The sequence below is a fragment of the Serpula lacrymans genome (genome assembly GCF_000218685.1).
Source record: "Serpula lacrymans var. lacrymans S7.9 unplaced genomic scaffold SERLAscaffold_6, whole genome shotgun sequence".
In the NCBI taxonomy this organism is placed as follows: Eukaryota; Fungi; Basidiomycota; class Agaricomycetes; order Boletales; family Serpulaceae; genus Serpula; species Serpula lacrymans.
Genome location: NW_006763295.1, coordinates 192,431 through 211,686, shown reverse-complemented (window position 1 = coordinate 211,686; position 19,256 = coordinate 192,431). Strand labels below are relative to the sequence as shown.

Genomic DNA, 19,256 nt, shown 5'->3' with positions numbered 1-19,256 from the left:
CCATCCTCCGTCTTCGAGGGACTCGGCAAGGAACAATACATCATCGTGGCAAGCTAAATCATAATTTATTATAGGGTACAAGGTCCACTACTTTGAGCGCAAAAACAGAGTTAAATAACACTATAACAAGTTAGGGTCATCAATCGGTATGAAAACGATCCCGAATGGATTGCAACGAGTCATGTCAAGAATGTTGTAAGCCACAAGAGGGGCGATTAGAATGACTTCTGTTCCACACGTAAAATCACAACGCGTGGTTGATGAACTTGTGATTACATCATAGAATCAAATGTACTTGTCCACGAGTTGCTGTACGACATCCCAGGTATTACCCACAGTCCCCCAGGTCTCGTTCGCCGCTTGCCCCCATGTCTCGTTGTCCCAGGCAAGGCCAATATTGAACATCACATCGGCGACGGCAGTGCCATTGTACGCTGTCCCGTTTGCTTTGCTCCCTGAGAGATACGACACGAATTCCTCCCAGCGCTGGACATAATACGTGCCAACGAGCCCACCCCATTGCTTAGATGCGTAGTCGTGGACCTCTCCTCTTGGGCCCCAGAGTGTGATCTGATTGCGGGCGTTGTACTCGAGGTATGCAGCGTAGGTTGAGTTATCGTGTGCCCAGTTCCGAGCGGCACTGATCCAATTTGAGAGGAGAAAATGTGTATCTGTGAGCAGAACCGAGTCAACGTCCTTCAAGAGTGTGATGAGTGGTGCACCAGCTGTGGAAACATCAGAGCTGCTTGAGGTCGTCGAATTATATGTATCAACGAGTGAGGTATAGAGATCGATGAAACGATTTGCAAGCAGCTGACGGATAATGTAAACAACGTCGTACTGGAATTCCGGGACCTCATCGAGCGCGCTACTCTCTTGGCGTGCCTGCAACAATGATTGAAGAGCGGGGACAATAGTCGTATTCGTGTCATAAAAAAGCCCAGTTGGAATCCCCTGCAGGACCGTGAGATTGACGAGTCCGTTGATCGCGGGCTCAAGCTCGAATATACTTTTAATTGTAGCCTGAAGCAACGGGTCTTGATTGTTGTAAACGGTCGAAGCAAGGATCTCCCATGCTTCAGTAGCAGCGGTAGGAAGATTGGGGACATTGTACCGACGCGACGTCCATGCTGAGACATACGATGTTCTGTTGATTGGCGTGGGTGACCACGCCTGGTCAAAGAGGACATCATACATGATCTCGTTCCCTTCTTGACCCTCCATCGTCAACCCCATGCCGACCATCGTGTTCCCAGGTGTAGCCAGAGCCTTGACGGGCTGCGTGGTGACATTCTCAAAGTTCCCTTCGAATCCCATGTTACCACCAAAGTCGTGCAGCTCGCACCATATCCACTGTTTGCCAAAGTACGAGTTCAGACGTTGCCATTGAGGGTATGCCTCGCTGAACAGGTCAAGGATGATCATGCTGTCGTTCCCTGGAACGCCTCCCAGGTAAGCCTCTACACGCTCGTCGGTCCAGAACGAAGCATAAATGTAGAACAGCCAGCCTTGCATCATCCACACCGCTTCGGGGTCAGTTGCGCGCAAGCTGGCGAACGTAGCTGACGAGATGCTTGAAAGGTATGATGTGTTTCCACTATAAGGCATCATTTCGTTGTACTGATCGAGGGTATAGATGTGAGATACGTTTCCGTATGCAGCCGCATATTTAGTCATGAAAGACGTTTGTAGGGTGCTGAACAAAGGATCGAACGGTTCAAGGAAAGAATCGTTGGTATGCTGTATCGTAAAGGTACTCCACTGACTTCCGTTAACAATGGAAGCGTTGGGGTAGAGGGTGTGCATAGCACGGGGAACGAAGCCGGTAAAGGAGGGCAAGACAGGCGTCATGCCAAGCTCAACCATTCGCGCGAGGATCTGCTTTTGCAGAACGAATTGATCATTGATCCATTGTTCGGGCAAGTCGCCACCCCAGCTGCCTTGAATGTTTCCAAACCTGTTCCACGCCTGGAACGCTGGGCCGGAGAGGAAAGTCGCGATATCCGCGTCGGTGAGACCTGCCTCGCGGAAGACTTGGACGAGAACGTACTCGTTCCCGACCCATGCTAGGGGCAGGTTCACACCACGCAGGGCGAGCCAATCGAGTAGAAAAGACCAGTCGTCGAAATCATAGAAGGACGCGGTGTAGCTGAAGGTGACTGTGTTGAAATGATAGCGATATGGCACGAGCGATGTGCGAGTGACTGGCTCTCCGATTTCTGGAAGCTGAGATGGCAGCTCATTGAGCCGCGAGCCTGTCCACCAGATGTCTACGCCTCCAAACTCGGTCACGTAGCTGTTCTCATGGCAGATGAGATGGCTGCAGGTACGATGAACGAGGATGGGAGACTTACGTGTATAATCCACGAGCACAAGCACTGATTGTAGAGCACTCGATGAGTATCGTGGCATTCCCTGTAGCATTTTTTCCGATATCACTCAAAGTGAATGTATCTGTAGCATTCGTGGTATTTGCAGCAGAGAGTTCGAAGGTGAAGGCGCCTGCGTGAGCTGGAATTTGTCTCTTGACAAGACTGTAGAGACCCTCGAGCTGGCTTGAAGCTGCAGCTGCACCAGCGACATTCGCTACGACTGCGACAGCCAATCCTACGAAACCGAACAACATCATGGTTAGTTACACACCACTCGAGCCCAAGATTGTTTGTTCATCTTGGCTTTCACATCATCAATGATGGTCTATGTAGTTGCGGCGAAGCTATACCGTATTATGTGCGAACCATGCCGAACCACGCGAACCACTTGTGTCGGCTCGGTATGGGCACGCACGTGACCTGTGAGACGGTGTGTTCACGTGACATGACCCGACGTCATAGCCGTACACCTGTCGTCATTGAAGCAGCAAGTTATAAGAAACACACCTCAAGAGTCTGTAATATAAAAGCCAGTCGCATCTGAACACGCTGTAATCAAAACCCACTTATCAATTTCTTATTCCCATAAAACATACAATGTTCCGCTCACAAGCATTTCGCCTCACCGCACTCTCCAGACCAAGCTCAGTGTCTAGACTCTCCGTGCCAGTCGTCAGTACACGTTTTATCCATGATGCATCTCACCCTCACCATTTTATACAGGCATCTCGCACATTTGCAACCGTACCTCCCCCTCCGTCAGGTCAAAGCGCCCCAAACCCACAATCGAAGTTAGGTTCCACTCCACCAGGTGGAAGCAGCAGCAACAATGTATGGCTCATAACAGGAGGTCTCGCTGCTGCCATCGGCGGGGTGTATTATTACTATTCTCGTGCAGATGTGGATCTCAATGAACGAAAGAAGAGGGAGGAGCGAGAAATGAAACAGAAGGCGCGAGAAGTCACCGATGCAGGCAAGTCCAGAGCAGAAGAGGCTCTCAAAGAGGGTCAGAAAACATATGATGAAACCAAGGTAGGTTTCGTCCGCTGTACGAAACACAATGAACGATTGTTGAAACGATCATATTGCAGGCCTCTGCGCAGGAGAAATATGCTGCCTCAAAGGGGCGCGCCGAAGATACTACCAATGAGCTATCCGAACGAGCTCGTTCGGCTGCCAATGAAGCACAAGGAAAACTTGGCAGTTACAAGAGTGCTGCAGAACAGTCCATAGCAGATGCAAGAAACAAGTCGGAGAAAACGTACGAAGAAACCAAGGACTCGATGGCTGAAAGAGCAGAGCAGGCGAAGAACTCTGGATGGAATGTGTTAGGGTGGGGAAAGAATAAGGCTGACGAGTCCAAGAGAAACGGAGCAGAGAAAGTTGCAGAAACAGCAGACGATGTAAAGAAGAGAGCAGAGAAACATACATGACCGCACAAATAATTGCATGACCACGTATTCTTATCTCCTGTACGTTGATTCGATTATCTGTCAACATATCCCGATATTTCAGGCTGCAGTCGCGATAAACCTCACAGAAAACTCGTAAAAGCTTGGGTTTCGCCCATTCGAGAGTTTGGTCGACATCCTGTCTGAAGAAGTCGACATCGATGAAGAGAACATGAAGAAATGGAGAGTGGCGCGGAGTTTGCGCAAATTTCCGTCGGTCTTATCTTATCTCAGTACTGTCACGGTGACTAACTTGAAAGAGCTCTAAAGAGTCATCTCTCCTTGTCTTCCTGTGTAGACTCGCACGAGCGTTAATGTAAGTCCCAGACCACTTCAGAGACGCCTAAAACCAACTCGATAATCAGAGAATATACAAATGGCAGGAGACGTGGCGAGTGAGCAAGCTGAAAACAAAAAAACTAGAGTCATCCTTGTTGGGGTTGGGTAAGAAATATTTCTGCGGTGTATCATGATCATGGGTGTCCCACAGGCAATTTTAACGCTTATCTTCTTATCATCAGAGGGGCCTCATGTTCTGGGAAGACGACTCTGGCAAAACATTTGAAACGAATATTACCCAATAGCGTGATCATACACCAGGACGTGCGTAACGAAGTTTACTCTGCTTTCACGCGATGCTTTTGTGTATTGATAGTGGTTTTTGAAAATAGGATTTTGCTGTCAGTGAGATAACTTTCCTGAAAAATAATTGATCAGGTTTGACAAGCACGCACCAGCCTCAACAAGGCTCGCTTCCCATTCACCCCATATATCAAGTTGAAGATTGGGATTCTGCCGCAGGAGCAATCGAATGGCCAAGACTCGCTTCTGTTCTAAAAGAAGTCAAACGTTCAGGGAAGATCCCGCCCGATTACCAGAGTCACGATCACTTGAACGAACAGCGGGACGTATCTGTTTCGGACGAGACGTTCTCCAAGTGGAAGAAAGTCTTCGAGAATGTACAAAATCAGAAGGAAGCAGAAGGCGAGGAAGTAGTTTGGGGATTAGTAGATGGATTTCTACTGTATTGGGATCAAGTAAGATCAAAGGACTCGGATTCAATTGACGGCGAGCTGCTGAACTGTTCGATTGCAGGACGTGATAGATCAATTCGATATTCGTTTCATGTTACGGGTTCCACGTGACTTACTGAAAAGCCGTAGAGAAGAGCGCTCTGGGTACTTCACTGCAGGTGAGAATGATCAAAAAACATTTACTTGCTCCGCTCTATTTTCGAATATCATTCGACGGCTGACTCGCTCTCCTCTCCGTTCCCTCCATGTTCACTGTGCACTTCTAATTCCCTTGCTCCACCAATTGAATTGTTGCGTACCCACCTTAACCCCACAACGCCCACTCTTTGTCCACACGCCCATCTCTCCACGGCTGCCCGCTTGGAGAGTCACTTGTTACACTAGAGGGTACGCTCTGGAAGGATCCGCCATTTTACTGGGACGGCATCGCCTACCCGGCGTATGTGGATGCTCACCAGCACATTTTCGAGAATGGGGACGTGGAAAAAGGAAAGCTAAAGGGGACGGTGGATAAACTAATCCTGTTAGAAGGTGCTCAGATGTCTATGTCTGAAATTGTAGAAAGATGCCTCGAAGAATTACTGGCATACGGAGTGTAGTTTTTGGCTGTGGTCGAAATAGACCTCGAGAGCGGATCAGGGGAAAGAGCCTTTGAGAAAGCTCTTCTCACACGCACTGTGTAATTACTGCATTATACCATTCATGTCCTGTGGAGTACCACCAACAAGCTCTATACATGGGGAAGCTAATAGAAAGTATATTTCCTTGATGTAGCTTTTGAGACATTGAAGTGAATAACATATGGTAAAGACAGTGAACACCAAATACGGACGGACGGAGCGGGGGGACATTGACGGCAAGACTAACGGAGGACAGCGATTCCACCCCGCGAACGCCGGCCGAGCAGGTGGGATAACCGGCGATGTCCGGTGCCGTCCCAAGCGGCGTGATAAAGATATCACATGCCTAAGTCCGGCAACCCTAACCTTGTGATTGGCTGTCGGTATAAGTATTTCTCTCGGGAGACGCTCGCCCGACGCGGTCCCATCTTCCTTCCTTACCTCCACTACTTCCCAATCTTTGTTTTCTATCATACCCAAATGGCTCAGGTCATCGTCGTAGGTGGCGGTCTCGCCGGTCTCTCTGCTGCTCACACCCTTCTTGAGCGTGGTGCAAATGTTTTGCTCCTAGACAAACAAGGGTGCGTGGCAATGTGGTCGAGTGATATCAGTTTCTAATCTCCGTCTTCAGTTTCATGGGCGGTAACTCCACAAAGGCTACCTCTGGTATTAACGGTGCCGGAACCCAAACTCAGGTAGAGAATGGCATCCCAGACAATGCCAAAATCTTCTTCGAAGATACAAAGAAATCTGTATGTGACTGCGCTCATTTATGACACACTTGTGATATTCATCTCATTTCCACAGGCTCGTGATCTCGCTCGGGATGATCTCATTCGTGTATTGACCGGTCGCTCCGGTGATGCCGTCAACTGGCTGCAAGACAAGTTTGGTCTTGATCTTTCCAAGGTTGCTCGTCTTGGTGGTCACAGCCAACCTCGTACGCATCGTGGTAATGCCCAATTCCCGGGTATGGTACGTGTCTGGAGATAATATATCTGTAAGGTATACTTACAATGTACAACGACTTCTAGGTTATCACCTACGCTCAGATGGAGCGTCTTGAGGATTTGTCCGTTAGCGACCCCGAGCGCGTAAAGATTTACAAGAAGTCTCGTGTCACCAAGCTCGTGAAAGATGAGAGCGGCGGCGTTATTGGTGCTGAGTACGAGCGTAATGGAAAGATTGAGACTGCTTACGGTCCCGTCATCCTTGCTACCGGTGGTTATGCTGCCGACTTCACCTCTGATTCCCTATTGAAGAAACATCGTCCTGAATACTACGCGCTTCCCACCACTAACGGTGACCATTGTACCGGTGATGGCCAAAAGATGGCCATGGCCATTGGTGCTAGCGCAATCGATCTGGAGAAGGTTCAGGTTCACCCTACCGGTCTCGTGGACCCCAACGAGCCAGATGCAAAGGTCAAGTTCTTGGCTGCAGAGGCACTCCGTGGTGTCGGTGGTCTGCTTCTCGATAACGAAGGCCAGCGTTTCGTTGACGAGTTGCAGCACCGTGACTTCGTCACTGGAAAGATCTGGGAGAACGGCAAGGTAAGGTTTACAATCTTTGCCATTGTAGTTTGTGTATTGACTTTGCGCCTAGTACCCCGTCAGACTTATCTTGAACGGTCAAGCTTCGAGCGAGATTGAATGGCACTGCAAGCACTACGTTGGCCGTGGTCTCATGAAGAGGTTTGAGAGCGGTGAAGCTTTGGCGAAGGATATGGGCTTGAAGCCAGAAGTTCTTAAGAAAACCTTCGACACCTACAATGCCGGCGTCAAGGCTAAGAAAGATCCTTTCGGAAAGAAGGTAATATATCTTGTTCTATATACTCGATCCAGGAATTTAAGTCTATTGCGTTTAGTTCTTCTCATCAGGAGAGTGGAGTATGAACGACTACTTCAACGTTGCCGTGATGACCCCTGTACTCCATTACACCATGGGTGGTCTTGAAATTGACCCAGAATCCCGAGTCGTTGACTCGAAGGGCAAGCCTATACCTGGTCTTTTCGCTTCTGGCGAGGTTGCTGGTGGTGTACATGGTGCCAACCGTCTTGGAGGATCATCACTATTGGGTTGTGTAGTATTTGGACGAGTATCAGGCGATTCTGCTGCTGCATACCTCCTGCAAACAACTGCCGCTGCTGTCGAAAAGGCGGGAGGCCGCTTGGGTTCTCTTGCTGGTCACCTGGAGTCGAAGCCAGCATCTTCACAACCAGCGCCGAAACCAGCCAGCAGTTCTTCCGCACCATCGAAGGAGTTCACGTCAGCTGATGTTGCTAAGCACAACAAGAAGGAGGATATCTGGGTCATTGTTAACGGCCAGGTGTTAGATGTCACCAACGTAAGTTGTGCATCCTCCAGCTCAAAAGAGACTTTGTCTCACCTTCATGTTTAGTTCTTGCCAGACCACCCTGGAGGAGAGAAAGCTATCATCCTCTATGCCGGTCGTGATGCTACCGAGGAATTCAACATGTTGCACGATCCTAAGGTGAGCATTATGGAGCGTGCTCAATCGTATCATTCTGAAATATACCACGTTACAGGTCATCCCAAGATATGCACCAGATGCTGTCATTGGCACGCTGAAGAAGTAGACCACTTCCCGTGTACGTACCTCGGGCGCCAAAAGTAGGAAGTTGTACAGCATTGATTCATTTTCGCATATCTATATATCTCATTACCTACCTGTTGTGTTCGGCGTGTTTGTGAACCATGTATTGTAATTCTTCTCTCTAGGCAATTCAAATACTGGAGGTTTCCTCTGCGCCAGGCAGCAAGCTTAAAAGCCGCACTAACGTGATCATGAGCCTACGCGCAAGGGCTCCGATTCCCGATTTGTAAGGACGCAGAGACCTCCTGAAGTCAACCACCATAGTCTCAGCTGGCTCTTCGCTATCAGCTAACATGGAAAGCGAAACAGACCCGCTTATTCAAAATGGTAGCCAACGGAACTATGCTCACGACGACGACGAACATGAAGCGTACAAAACACGTTCTCGTGCTCTGATAGTCCGTGCCACGGTTTGGAGTGTGTTGATACTTCTCTTCGTGGCCGGTCTCGTGCTTGTCTTCGCATTCAGTGACTTCCTTTCGCACTTCCCGTGGTCAGGAGGATTGCCCAAGGATCCGGAGCTGGCTGCCAGGAGAATCATGAGGTCCGCTCCGGTTATTGTACGTCGACCCTATCACCTTGATATCTTTGTGTTCTTTAATCAACTCCCCCCTTTTTTTCTAGGATGGTCACATTGGTATGTTGTATCGAAATGAGGTCTATTCTAGTAGTTGTAATTTCATGCTGTTGCTTCTTTGCAGATTTACCCTATGTCGTTCGCCTCGGTTACCGCAACAATGTTTCTGCCGTAGACCTCGAAGCCCCTATGCCTTTGCAAGTCGACATTCCACGTTTGAGAAAAGGCATGGTCGGGGGATTTTTCTGGTTAGCTTTTTGTTGCTTCGCTAGTGCTTACAATCAAGTTAATCTGTGTGTTCATGATTACAGGTCAGTATTTGTTGAATGTCCAAAAGATAGCAAGGACGACGACGACTTCCTTACTTCCAGTTGGCGTGTTCGGTGCGTATTGTCCCGACGAATAATAAGGTATAGTATTCTGCAACTGACATACATATATGCCATACTCTAGGGACACACTCGAGCAAATCGATTCTGCTAAGCTCCTAATCCAAAAATATCCCGATGTTAGTCTTTGGACTGGATTCATGTGTTGTATTGTTAACTTTGTAATTCGATTTCAGACATTCCAGTTCGCGACAGGCACGGAGGACATCAGGTCGTCTATCCGCGATGGCAAGATTGCCAGTCTCATGGGTGTTGAAGGGTAAGAGATCGAACCAGCTATTGCATCAAGGTCGCTCTGACCAGTATATTCAGGGGCCATCAACTGGGTAATTCTATCGCTGTGCTTCGCCAGTACCATGCCCTGGGGGTTCGCTACGTCACTCTGACTCACAGCTGCCACAATGCGTTTGCCGACTCGTGTGGGATGATGGACGGTATAGAGCCTCTACACTGGGGTCTAAGGTCTGTATCTCCTGTAAACAGTATCATATGTGACCTGATCACCGGTCAATTTGCAGTGCTTTAGGGAGAAAATTGATTGACGAGATGAACCGACTTGGTGTCCTGGTTGATCTCTCGCATACATCGGACGACACTGCTGCCCAGGCCCTGACGTATTCTAAAGCTCCTGTTATCTGGTCCCATTCTTCCGCGCGAGCTGTTCATAACGTCCCTCGTAATGTCCCTGATTATGTACTGAGGCTTATCGGTACAGGGAAAGGTCAACGGGATGGTGTTGTCATGGTCTGTATCTGATAGCCATTTCCTGACGTATTCTGACATTATAATTTGGTGCAGGTCAACTTTGCTCCCGGTTTTGTCGCTCCTGAAGGAAAAGCAACCGTGAAGGCTGTCGCCAACCATGTTGAACATATAGCGAATGTTGCCGGGAAGAAACAGTCAGTCAGACCACGCAGCGTACCTTGATCAAATTTAACCTTTTTACTTTTCCTCCGTGCGACAGCGTTGGCATTGGAAGCGACTATGATGGAATTGGTACCGAAGTGCCGAAGGGCTTGGAAGATGTGTCAAAGTATCCAGCACTGGTAATTCATTTGATTTCGTTTAGGGGTTCCGGGTACTAACGCCTCGTAGATCGCCGAATTGTACAGTCGTGGGTGGAACAAGTATGAGCTTGCGGGCCTTACTGGAGGGAACCTCTTGCGGGTCTTTGCTGGTGCCGAGCAAGTGTCGAGAGAACTACAAGAGTCCGGGGCTGCTCCGGTGTATGACTTGTATGACCAGAGAAAGGACATTCCTCCTTGGAGGCAAGAGCTGTAGTTGCTGAGCTAGGCCAGAGTTTCATTCACGACAATCTTTCATTGTTTTTCTACTAGCCACTTTGTTGTTCTTATCCGCATTGCTGTACACATGTAGGGCTACCAGCATATGTTATATTTTGTTTGTTTTAGTATGTTAGGGACCTAACCCTAATCAGGGGTATATGCCGTACAACACAAGTTCGGATTTGTATGTAACGTAACTGGGAAGATTCACTTTTCTCCCATTGTATGGGCTTTTGAGTCAAGGCCATTCTTCAGAAAGCATTTCAGTCTGGAGAACTGTCTGTTCTCTTTCTATTATAACCCACCGCATTCCGGAAACTGTAGGGGGATAATACCAGCAGGACTGTCTTTTTCTTAGATATTTTGTGTATTACGTCTGATCCTCCATTCTCACCGCATCAATCAAGAAGACACTGGTGAGTGCGATACTCGTGTCCTACGCATTCCAGGGTATTAATGTTCCCAGCTGCAAGCGCTGAGAACACATGGATGTCTCTGACTCACCCTCTAGTCCTCCGCCTTTACCAAAGGCTGCCCACGATTCAGATCTAGCGGATAGCCCGCTAGAGAGTCCGTTAGATGGCCCTTTGGATAAGGCCTCCGTCAGGTCTTCGGTCCGTCGTTCCAAAGCTCGCGAACGCGATGCCACAGCGACCTCAAGTCGGGAGCTGGCACGCCTCTTGTTACTCGAAGAATCTCAGACAAAAGAACTCCAGCGGATGTTGTACAACGCGACAGACCAGCTTCACAGCGAAAGAAGACGTGCAGACGATGCTGAACGCAAAGCCCTCGAAGCGACGGCCCGCTTCAAGGACGCCAACGACGCTAGAATAGTAGCGCAGCAGGACTGCACACGTGTAAAGGGAGAGCTTGAGTTGTACAAGATTGCGCTGGAGAATGCACAGAAGGAGATTTTTAGGGCTCAGACGGTCTTGGATGCGGTCGAGGGGAGGAGGCGCGAAGCTGAGGAGGATGCTGCTAAAGCGCGGAGCAAAACACGGAAATTGACTGAGGAGAAGAGGCTCAACTTGGCGCGTGAGGAGGGTCGGAAGATGGGTATGCAGGAGGGTCTTGAGATGGGCAAAGATATCGGTTATCTGCATGGTCGCTCGAAGGGTTATGCCCAAGGCCGAACAAGTGCAGATCGAGTTTTGGACAAGATTCTTCAGCATGAAGACATTGAAGTGGAAGAATACATAGATAGTCGGGGTCCTTCACCCGAAATTCGGGGTAGAGGTAGAGGTACGCAACGCTACCGTGATTCATCTCTTGAGTCAAGTGGCTTGGCTCCTGGGGCGTCGTCTTCTGCAGATGAACGCCCACCTCCTACGCGCAGTTCTGCGTTCTCTCCTCATCGTAGCTCAGTCGATCTTGTTACTGATGGTTGGATACCAGAGGCAGATCATAGCTTACGGATACATCTCCCTGCTCCTCACGAGCTGTCACGCCCACCACCAACGCCGGATGCTCGCTCACCGGTTTCGACGACTACGCCAACGCCCCCTCTGCCCCCTCTGCCCATGGAAAGCGTTCTCATGGTACCACCGCCGAGGCCCCAGGAAGAGGTTTTCAGTGATGGGTACGCTTCGGGCACCCCTCGTCGTCCGCCCCGCGTTCGTCGCAGGTCATCGAATGATTCTGTGAACTCTAGCCGAACTTCAGAATTAGAACTTCTCAGCGCGCCAGAGTATACCCCTGCCTCACGAGGAAGCAGGGCAAGTGGCTTGAGTGTTATCCCGGAAGTGGTTAGTGCGCAGGGAACACCCAGTCAGGTGATAAACGGTAGTATCATTACCGACCCGGAACAGCACACGGTCGATGTGAGTGTCATTGGTTGTGCTATTCCAGTGACCGGAGGACCTATACTGATGCTTTATTTTAGCACGGCGCTTTCCATATACCAGTGCCTACCAGGGCCGCACTTGATACACGTGGACTAGAAAACAGAGCGAGGCAAGATATCTATCAGCGGCCAAGGTCACCATCTGATTCGCTTCCATCTACTCGTAAGCAAAATGCCAAAAGAGCATCTGATCAAAGAGCCCATCGTGCCAGTGTCGTATCGAACGGTTCGGTTCACATAACTGTCGTGCCCCCGGTGCGGTACCTTTTCATTTCCAGCGCTGTTTGAACAATCAACTTATGTACATCTTATCATAGTCTCGACCAGCATCTAACAATTCCCAGGATACGACTCCTCATTCGAGTTTGCTCAGCCCAGCGGATGCTAATCGTCCTATACCCCTACCTTCTACGTCCGCAGGTCCAACGACGCCTTCTAAGGTTCCCCTACCTGCGACATCTAGTACAATTCCAATGAGTCTGCCAGAAGGAGGGCTACCGTTGGGATTCGTTCCCTCGGGACCACCTGTTTCCCCATATTCGCGCGGTGGTGATACAGCGTACACTGCCGCGGGAGTACCACTGCCACCATCGACGATTGGGTCACACCATCATCGATTACCATCAAATGGCAAATATACTGGAAGTACGGCCACTGTACCCATGCCTGGGGGTTACAATGATGTATTTGCATCGGGGTCAAGCGATCATCCTGCTGTTATACCTCCTCGTTCTGCCAAGTACGCTGACTCTGAAGATGAATCGGTGTCTTCCAGCATATCCAGTTCACTGACGACACCTCCTGCACGGAAGATCAATATGGTGAAAGCCTCGGGGGACCCTTACTATCGCACGCCAGGGTCTGTGCGGTCGACTGCTTCTCGACTGACAGGTGCTGGCGTGCCTTTGCCGCCATCGACTGTGGCTGGTACGCCGCGAACGTCTCACTCGCATACTCCAGATATTCGGCATCTTCACGCGGGAGTGACGCCTGCTAATCTTCACAGGACGATGTCCTTTTCGACAGAACGGAACGCATCAGTGCGAGGGTGATATTGACGGTGATGATATGATAGATCATAGTTTGATCTAAGCGAGAGGAGCCTTGTTCTGTGGACAAGAAAGCAGGGCTGATGGAGATGGATGTTGGCTGGTCGATGATGACGGCTGGGAAGGGCTCGCACGGTCAGGGGTCCACGCTGAGGATGATTGTTTTTTTGAATGAATGACGACCCGTATGATTGATTGCTGTTGGATGGTTGCATAGTGTGCTCTGGGTGTTAATGACCGGTTAAAATTAATTTTCTGAATGGTTGAAGCTATTTGAGATGCGAAAGGATAATTATGCATGGATAGCCACCAGGGGTACCAACAAAAGAGCGGTACGGATAAGGCAGGTTAGGTAATGGCGAGCGTCTGTGGCGGGCGTCCTTGGGCTTTGTCGTCGTCTGAGGCGACACTGGCTCTTCGAAAGTAACCACCATCAGCATCAACACTGCTTTTCCCTGTTCATTTCCTTGTTCCTAATGGGCTCTGTCGCTTCTCTCTTGTTTGCATAATCTGCTGTGTTCTATCACCCATCCACCGCCTCAGCGCTACACTTTTCATCCATCCGTTATCTCCTTCGGCTGCCTTTTCGTGTCCTTGCCTTTCTTGCTTTCACTCTTCGAAAGCCCACCTGGTTTACCAAAAATCAGGTTTATAAAATGCCTACTCACTCGCGTATACATCGCGCAGAAGCAAAGTACAATGTCACCACAGAATGTATGTCATCGCATCCTATTGTTTACACATCGTCCTAAGCACTTTGGTTTCATCATTCTAGTCCCCCATCTCGGTTTACACGCCGCCGCCGCGACAGGCAACGTTGGTCTCGTCAAATACGCCCTTTCTCATGGCCAACCAGTCAACTCAGTCCTCGACGGCGTTCTTCCTCTACATGCTGCATGCTCGGGCGGCAATGACTTTGTTGTCAGACTTCTCATAGAACAAGGTGCCGATGTCAATGCGCCCAGGTAGGCTTGATCCTATCCTTATCTGCCCACTCTGAATTTCTCATTGTCCTCCTATTTCCTAATTGTGACCATCAGGCTTCCAAGACGATATTCTGATCGTAATCGAGACACCGCAGCGCCCATAGTTGGCACATCCGGCTCAACACCGCTACATTTCGCAGCTGCAAACGGCCATTCTATGGTCATCCGCACTCTACTCCTCAACGGCGCACACGCAGATCAGCCCGACAAACACGGGGTTACTCCACAGACGCTTGCACGGCAAAACGGTTGGGTGGAATGTGCGGACGTTTTACAGGAATGGTTGGCAAATCAGGAAAGGAGTCTCAGAGAACGAGGCGAATCGCCCGCTAGTGGTGAGGCGCAGCAATTTAGGGGTAGGAGTTCTTCGAGTGGCGCAATGGAATGCATCGAGACCTCAATACGCAAGCGACTCCATCTTAAGCGCTCAATCGACCACGCTCTCAATGTCCTCAGGCCCTCGGGAACTCCAGATCCCGAAATAAACCCTCTCCCAATGCAAATATCTTTGTCAGAAGATTTCTCCTCAAATCACGCCCACTCGAGTTCGCTTGAGCAATATGCCTTGCATAACGCCTCTCCATCTTTTCCTGAAGACTCCTCGTCTCCCCGACGACCCTCCTTTCCTCATGTATTCGACGAAAGTCTTCGGCGGCCATCTACTTCGTCCTTGCACACTCGTGTCAGTCGGCCAAGATCTGCAGGGACTGGCGCGGAGTCCGCACCACCCATTCGCAAACTCAATTCCAAATTATCATTGCTGAGCCTGTTTAAGAAATCTAATGCTGATGGCTCAAGTTCAAGCGTCACTTCAGAGCATAACTCATCCGCCTCTTCCATACCTCTTCCTACACCATCTCCTGCATCTGGTTCGATTCCCTTGCCTGTATCACCCAGGAGTATTACGGCGCCATTATCGTCCTCTCCTAAAGATTTTCCATCAATTGAACAGCATAGACGCAGGATAGGCAGTAATTCTAGTGCGCGGAGTCATCTGCCGATCGCTATGGAGCTTTACCCGGGCCAGCAGTCGAGGAACCGCTCTGCATCAGGAGGCAGTAGGGCATCCATGACGCCCAATGAGGACTTACAATCCGAGGCTGCTAGTCCTCCTATAAGACCAGGGATCTTGCGGCTCCACAATCGTTCTTCATCATCTGGTCAGTCGCAAGGTCAGGCATCTACGCCACAGAGCTCTTCACGCATTATTCGCTTTGACCCTTCGTCGAGTACTTCTTCGCTCTCGGGCAGAACGAGAAGTCCGGGTTCGCGCTACGTTGGGACTAATCAGACATTGGAAACAAGATATCGGTCGAATACCTTGGAAGCTGCAGAAGATCGGTTTGGAATAGCACCTACTCCCATCGAAGAACATTCTATCATGCTTGACCCACAACCTCCAAATTCAGCGCCTCCAATTATAGTGGGCATGGCCGATGACGATGCGGACGATGATGCAGAAGATTTTGGTGTACCCATTAACCGTCAAACTGACTCCCAAAGACCAAAGGAGCCGCGAGGACGAAAAATCTCTGCATCTTTATCTCCACCCCTCTTTCAATCCTCGAAACCCCTTCACGTGCATAATTCCGATTTCCCTTTCAACATAAATGAGCCACCTCCCAGTGATGACATTACCGCCACGCATCCTCCCCACGAATCTCCCAGGCAGCGCGAAAATAGGCTGCGAGGAGAGTCTGTAAGTAGCACGAGCACAGATAGTTATAACCCTCAGTCTAGTGGTAGCAGTGCGACGTGGACTAGCAATGGTGGGAGCGTGACTACGCCCAATACACCATATTTGACTCTTTCTAGTCCTTACATCGCCTCGAATAGCTTGGGACGTCTAGGGCCTGATAGTCCCCGTTCTCCGAAACCACCAATGTCTCCTGGGCGACAGGTCAAGTCTCCCCTTGAAATTGACATTCAATCCATCTCTTCGCATGCACAGGCCGAAGAACTCGTACAACGTACTCAGCAGTCGATATTAAGCATGGACGATTTTGTTGCTGATGTTCCAAAGCCTAAAGGTGCTGGTCGGACGCTACTTAGTAGTAAGCTTTTGGCGTACGGTGAAAGTCTGGCTATCGAACGGCGGCTCAAGGAGCAAGAAGATGCAAAGACGTCGCTCTCTATACCTAGTCCCAGTATAGATCAGTTTTCTGCAGGCCGCACCCCTACGAGTGGTTACGACTCGACGCAGTTTGTCAGAGGTCATTCTGCTAGAGCGATGTCTAGAAGTCAGTCGGCTGGAAAATTACGTGTTGGTTCTCGGGGCAGCAGTGGAAGTGGTAAGCTTAGACATTATGGTTCTACGTTTACTGTTTTGTTAATTTGTATGATTTTTCAGATTCATCCAGCGAAACCGCGTCACGCTTAATTGTTGTACCTGGTCTGAGGCGCCCAAGTCGTTCCGCCTCGGATGAACTTCACTCAATGGATCGACCTACTGGTCAGGTCTTTTCATCAGGGAATGCTTTCCTCGCGCCCCGTTCCCGCACTCCAGACCCGGAGTCGAGCCCACTTGAAACAGAAGGACCGATTATGCATGTGCCGCTATCTCGAGTGGCGACCGCTCCTGTGCAAGTGTCGCTGAGTGCTCATATACCGTCCAGAAGAAGAGGAAATGATCAAGCGAAACATATCATGAGCGCCAATAAACTGACGAGGATGGGGTTCTCGACTAGCGATGGGTGGCAGCCACCCCCTAGTGGAGGACCCACTCGTCCACCTACGAAACATAAGTTTGGTGGAATAAGAACATTAATGCAAACATTCCAGGGTAAATAGTGTAAACCGGTATATGCTTTCGCGTTTTCGACATGTGTTTCTGACTCTACTGTATCGTGTTTTTTTTTTGTTCTCATTATTATTGTGTTTTGTTGTCGATGTATCTATTATATTTTTGCATGTTGTACCCCTTTTTGACGTACCGTGATCAGCTCACGCAACCAATGCCCCAACTCTTTTCTTGACATCTACTGTTCTGCCTGAGCCTCTTCCTTTTTGCTTTCCAAAGACCACGACTTTGCCCTGCTCGCCAGCCCTTCCAGATCGTCCAGCGCGGTGTAGGAAGTCGATCATGTTTCTAGGTTCGTCAACAATGAAGACATGTCGGATAGATGGAGAGAAGTCAAGGCCTCGCGAGAGAAGTGAAGTGGTGATCATGACGTGTGCCGTCTCCTTCGGGTTATGTGATCCTGAGGGTGCAGGGCCTGCTTCGAGTGAGGGAGTCGATTCGGACTTCTTGCGGAGGAAACCGTCAAGGTGATGATTAGAACCTCTTTTACGGTCCCCAGCTGTGCTTGACAATGCCACGTTCTTGATCTTCTTTTCCTCCAAGTACGAACTGAGGTCTTCGACTTTACTTCTTCTGTTACAGAACACCAAGATCTTTGACAACTCTGCTGCGCGCCCGGCTTTTGCGGAAGCAAGTGCGTCCTCTGCCCAGACACGACGAATGCGTCGTTCGATATCTGCATTACGGTTTCCGCCTGTCCAGTTAGCGTGCTCTGTTTTCAGCGTGCTCGGTAGGCGATGAAGGTTGGGAGAAGCGAGACGCGTAAGGAGGGGGTGGTGGGTTTCAATATAGGATGAAAGAGAGGAAGGAATGGTCGCTGAGGTAAGGAGGAAGTTAAATGGGTAGTCAACGGCAGCCGGTTTTGGAGCAGGCTCGTTCTTGGGGGCTGTAGACGTAAGAAGGGGCATCTCTGGGGAGAAGTTGACAGGGTATCCCCGAGCAGCACTGATATCTGCCAGAAGCATCCGTGTCGACTCCTGGAAATCGGGGTCTAAAGAAAGATAAGTATAAGACCGCCATGAATCAGCTATTTAATTGTGCATACCAAATAGCACGTCGGCTTCGTCAACTACGACCCATTCGATATTGGCAAGGCTCATCTCGGGTTCATCTACCCAGAATTTGCGCAGAGGCTGCTGTGGATCCGTGACTTCTTCTTTCATAGCATTCTTCTCATCATCTAATCTTCTCTTGCGCTCCCTTTCCTCCCAGTCCCAGCCTTTTCCTCTGGCCATCTCTAGAGCCTTGGCCGGTGTACTGACAAGAACATCGACGGGATGGGCTTTTACGCCCCTGCGCATATCAAGCTCTGTCCCTGAGCCCATCTCAGCAAATTCTTCCGACATTTTTGAAGCTGTACTGCTTCTCTTGCGTATGCTAGGAATATTAGCGCGCGAGGCACAGAGAACACGTAGTTTGATGTTGTGTAGGAGGGATTTAGCGAAGGAGGAGAGTTGACGTGAGAGTTCGTGAGTAGGAGCTAGGACAAGCGCGCGAGGATTGATGGCCCGCTGAGGTTGAGACCCTGTGCCTTGTGATACGGAGGACGAAAGATGTGCTTCTGATTGTTTGAGGTCTTGAAGCATAGGCAAAAGATATGCTATCGACTTCCCTGAGCCTGTTTCAGATGCAAGTAGAAACTGTCGCCAAGGCTTTGAGATATCTCTTTGTTCGAAAAGATGTTTGAGTGACAACGCCTGGATAGGTGTCGGACGAGCAGCAGAGGGAAGATATTCTCTCAGTGAGGCGAGCAGACCTTCCATGAGCGGCGGCGAGTTGAACGTCTGAGGTAATCCTCGCGAATCTTCCGTCTTGCTCGACAGATCAAATTCGTCTTGAAGGGGGTTCTCTATCCTAGCACGCTGTCGCACCGCTGCAGCACGCTTGTCTACACGCTCTGAATGGGCGCGAATGGCCCAGTGTTTTGTCTCGGGTTCAGGGACGGCGGGAGGAAAGGGCTTGTGGCTTGTGGGTGGGCGTTCCGGACGTACCTTTCGCTCTCCAAATCCTGGTTTACGGGGCTGGAGACCTTCGTGGGGGACGCCATCTCGTACGAAAGCAAGACGGGATGGTTTTGGAAGCTCTCGAACTGGCTTTCCGCCCCTACGTGGTCTTTTTTTCGCAGGTGACGATAGTACAGCTGATGTATGGATGCGTGAAGCGCGTATGCAGGATAATGGGACACTGTGGACCACAATTAAAGCAGACATCCTGCAAACCATTTCACCCTCC

At 49.8% G+C, this 19,256-nt stretch overlaps 8 protein-coding genes across 8 annotated transcripts; 6 read left to right on the top strand and 2 right to left on the bottom strand.

Moving 5' to 3' along the window:
- Positions 1 to 50: 50 nt before the first annotated feature.
- Positions 51 to 2,688, bottom strand: SERLADRAFT_360995 (glycoside hydrolase family 89 protein; the record flags this gene model as incomplete). The annotated part of the gene is made up of 2 exons (XM_007317221.1): positions 51 to 2,296; positions 2,355 to 2,688. 2 exons carry the CDS (start codon positions 2,627 to 2,629, stop codon positions 286 to 288), a joined length of 2,286 nt encoding a protein of 761 aa, XP_007317283.1.
- Positions 2,689 to 2,927: 239 nt separating this feature from the next.
- On the top strand, positions 2,928 to 3,891 carry SERLADRAFT_386618 (uncharacterized protein; the record flags this gene model as incomplete). The annotated part of the gene is made up of 3 exons (XM_007317220.1): positions 2,928 to 3,044; positions 3,096 to 3,404; positions 3,464 to 3,891. The coding sequence occupies 2 exons, from the start codon at positions 3,312 to 3,314 to the stop codon at positions 3,803 to 3,805; spliced, it is 435 nt and encodes a 144-aa protein (XP_007317282.1).
- A 45-nt stretch (positions 3,892 to 3,936) lies between these two features.
- SERLADRAFT_464880 (uncharacterized protein) lies at positions 3,937 to 5,628 on the top strand (the record flags this gene model as incomplete). Its single annotated transcript, XM_007317219.1, has 8 exons — positions 3,937 to 4,036; positions 4,094 to 4,139; positions 4,189 to 4,267; positions 4,345 to 4,426; positions 4,495 to 4,503; positions 4,561 to 4,860; positions 4,919 to 5,015; positions 5,224 to 5,628. 6 exons carry the CDS (start codon positions 4,200 to 4,202, stop codon positions 5,454 to 5,456), a joined length of 789 nt encoding a protein of 262 aa, XP_007317281.1.
- Positions 5,629 to 5,892: 264 nt separating this feature from the next.
- On the top strand, positions 5,893 to 8,248 carry SERLADRAFT_386609 (uncharacterized protein; the record flags this gene model as incomplete). Its single annotated transcript, XM_007317218.1, has 8 exons — positions 5,893 to 6,058; positions 6,109 to 6,229; positions 6,285 to 6,452; positions 6,512 to 7,030; positions 7,083 to 7,289; positions 7,345 to 7,824; positions 7,879 to 7,971; positions 8,027 to 8,248. 8 exons carry the CDS (start codon positions 5,958 to 5,960, stop codon positions 8,075 to 8,077), a joined length of 1,740 nt encoding a protein of 579 aa, XP_007317280.1.
- A 74-nt stretch (positions 8,249 to 8,322) lies between these two features.
- On the top strand, positions 8,323 to 10,523 carry SERLADRAFT_464871 (uncharacterized protein; the record flags this gene model as incomplete). Its single annotated transcript, XM_007317217.1, has 11 exons — positions 8,323 to 8,654; positions 8,719 to 8,731; positions 8,796 to 8,919; positions 8,983 to 9,054; positions 9,125 to 9,179; positions 9,237 to 9,319; positions 9,373 to 9,522; positions 9,579 to 9,804; positions 9,859 to 9,958; positions 10,024 to 10,106; positions 10,156 to 10,523. The coding sequence occupies 11 exons, from the start codon at positions 8,388 to 8,390 to the stop codon at positions 10,339 to 10,341; spliced, it is 1,359 nt and encodes a 452-aa protein (XP_007317279.1).
- An 839-nt stretch (positions 10,524 to 11,362) lies between these two features.
- On the top strand, positions 11,363 to 11,660 carry SERLADRAFT_386605 (uncharacterized protein; the record flags this gene model as incomplete). Its single annotated transcript, XM_007317216.1, has 1 exon — positions 11,363 to 11,660. A coding segment is annotated over one exon (182 nt), but the record flags the coding sequence as incomplete, so codon positions are not given.
- Positions 11,661 to 12,316: 656 nt separating this feature from the next.
- On the top strand, positions 12,317 to 13,509 carry SERLADRAFT_464869 (uncharacterized protein; the record flags this gene model as incomplete). Its single annotated transcript, XM_007317215.1, has 2 exons — positions 12,317 to 12,444; positions 12,507 to 13,509. One exon carries the CDS (start codon positions 12,663 to 12,665, stop codon positions 13,239 to 13,241), a length of 579 nt encoding a protein of 192 aa, XP_007317277.1.
- A 3,064-nt stretch (positions 13,510 to 16,573) lies between these two features.
- Positions 16,574 to 18,937, bottom strand: SERLADRAFT_360991 (uncharacterized protein; the record flags this gene model as incomplete). The annotated part of the gene is made up of 2 exons (XM_007317214.1): positions 16,574 to 18,015; positions 18,070 to 18,937. 2 exons carry the CDS (start codon positions 18,785 to 18,787, stop codon positions 17,168 to 17,170), a joined length of 1,566 nt encoding a protein of 521 aa, XP_007317276.1.
- Positions 18,938 to 19,256: the final 319 nt, after the last annotated feature.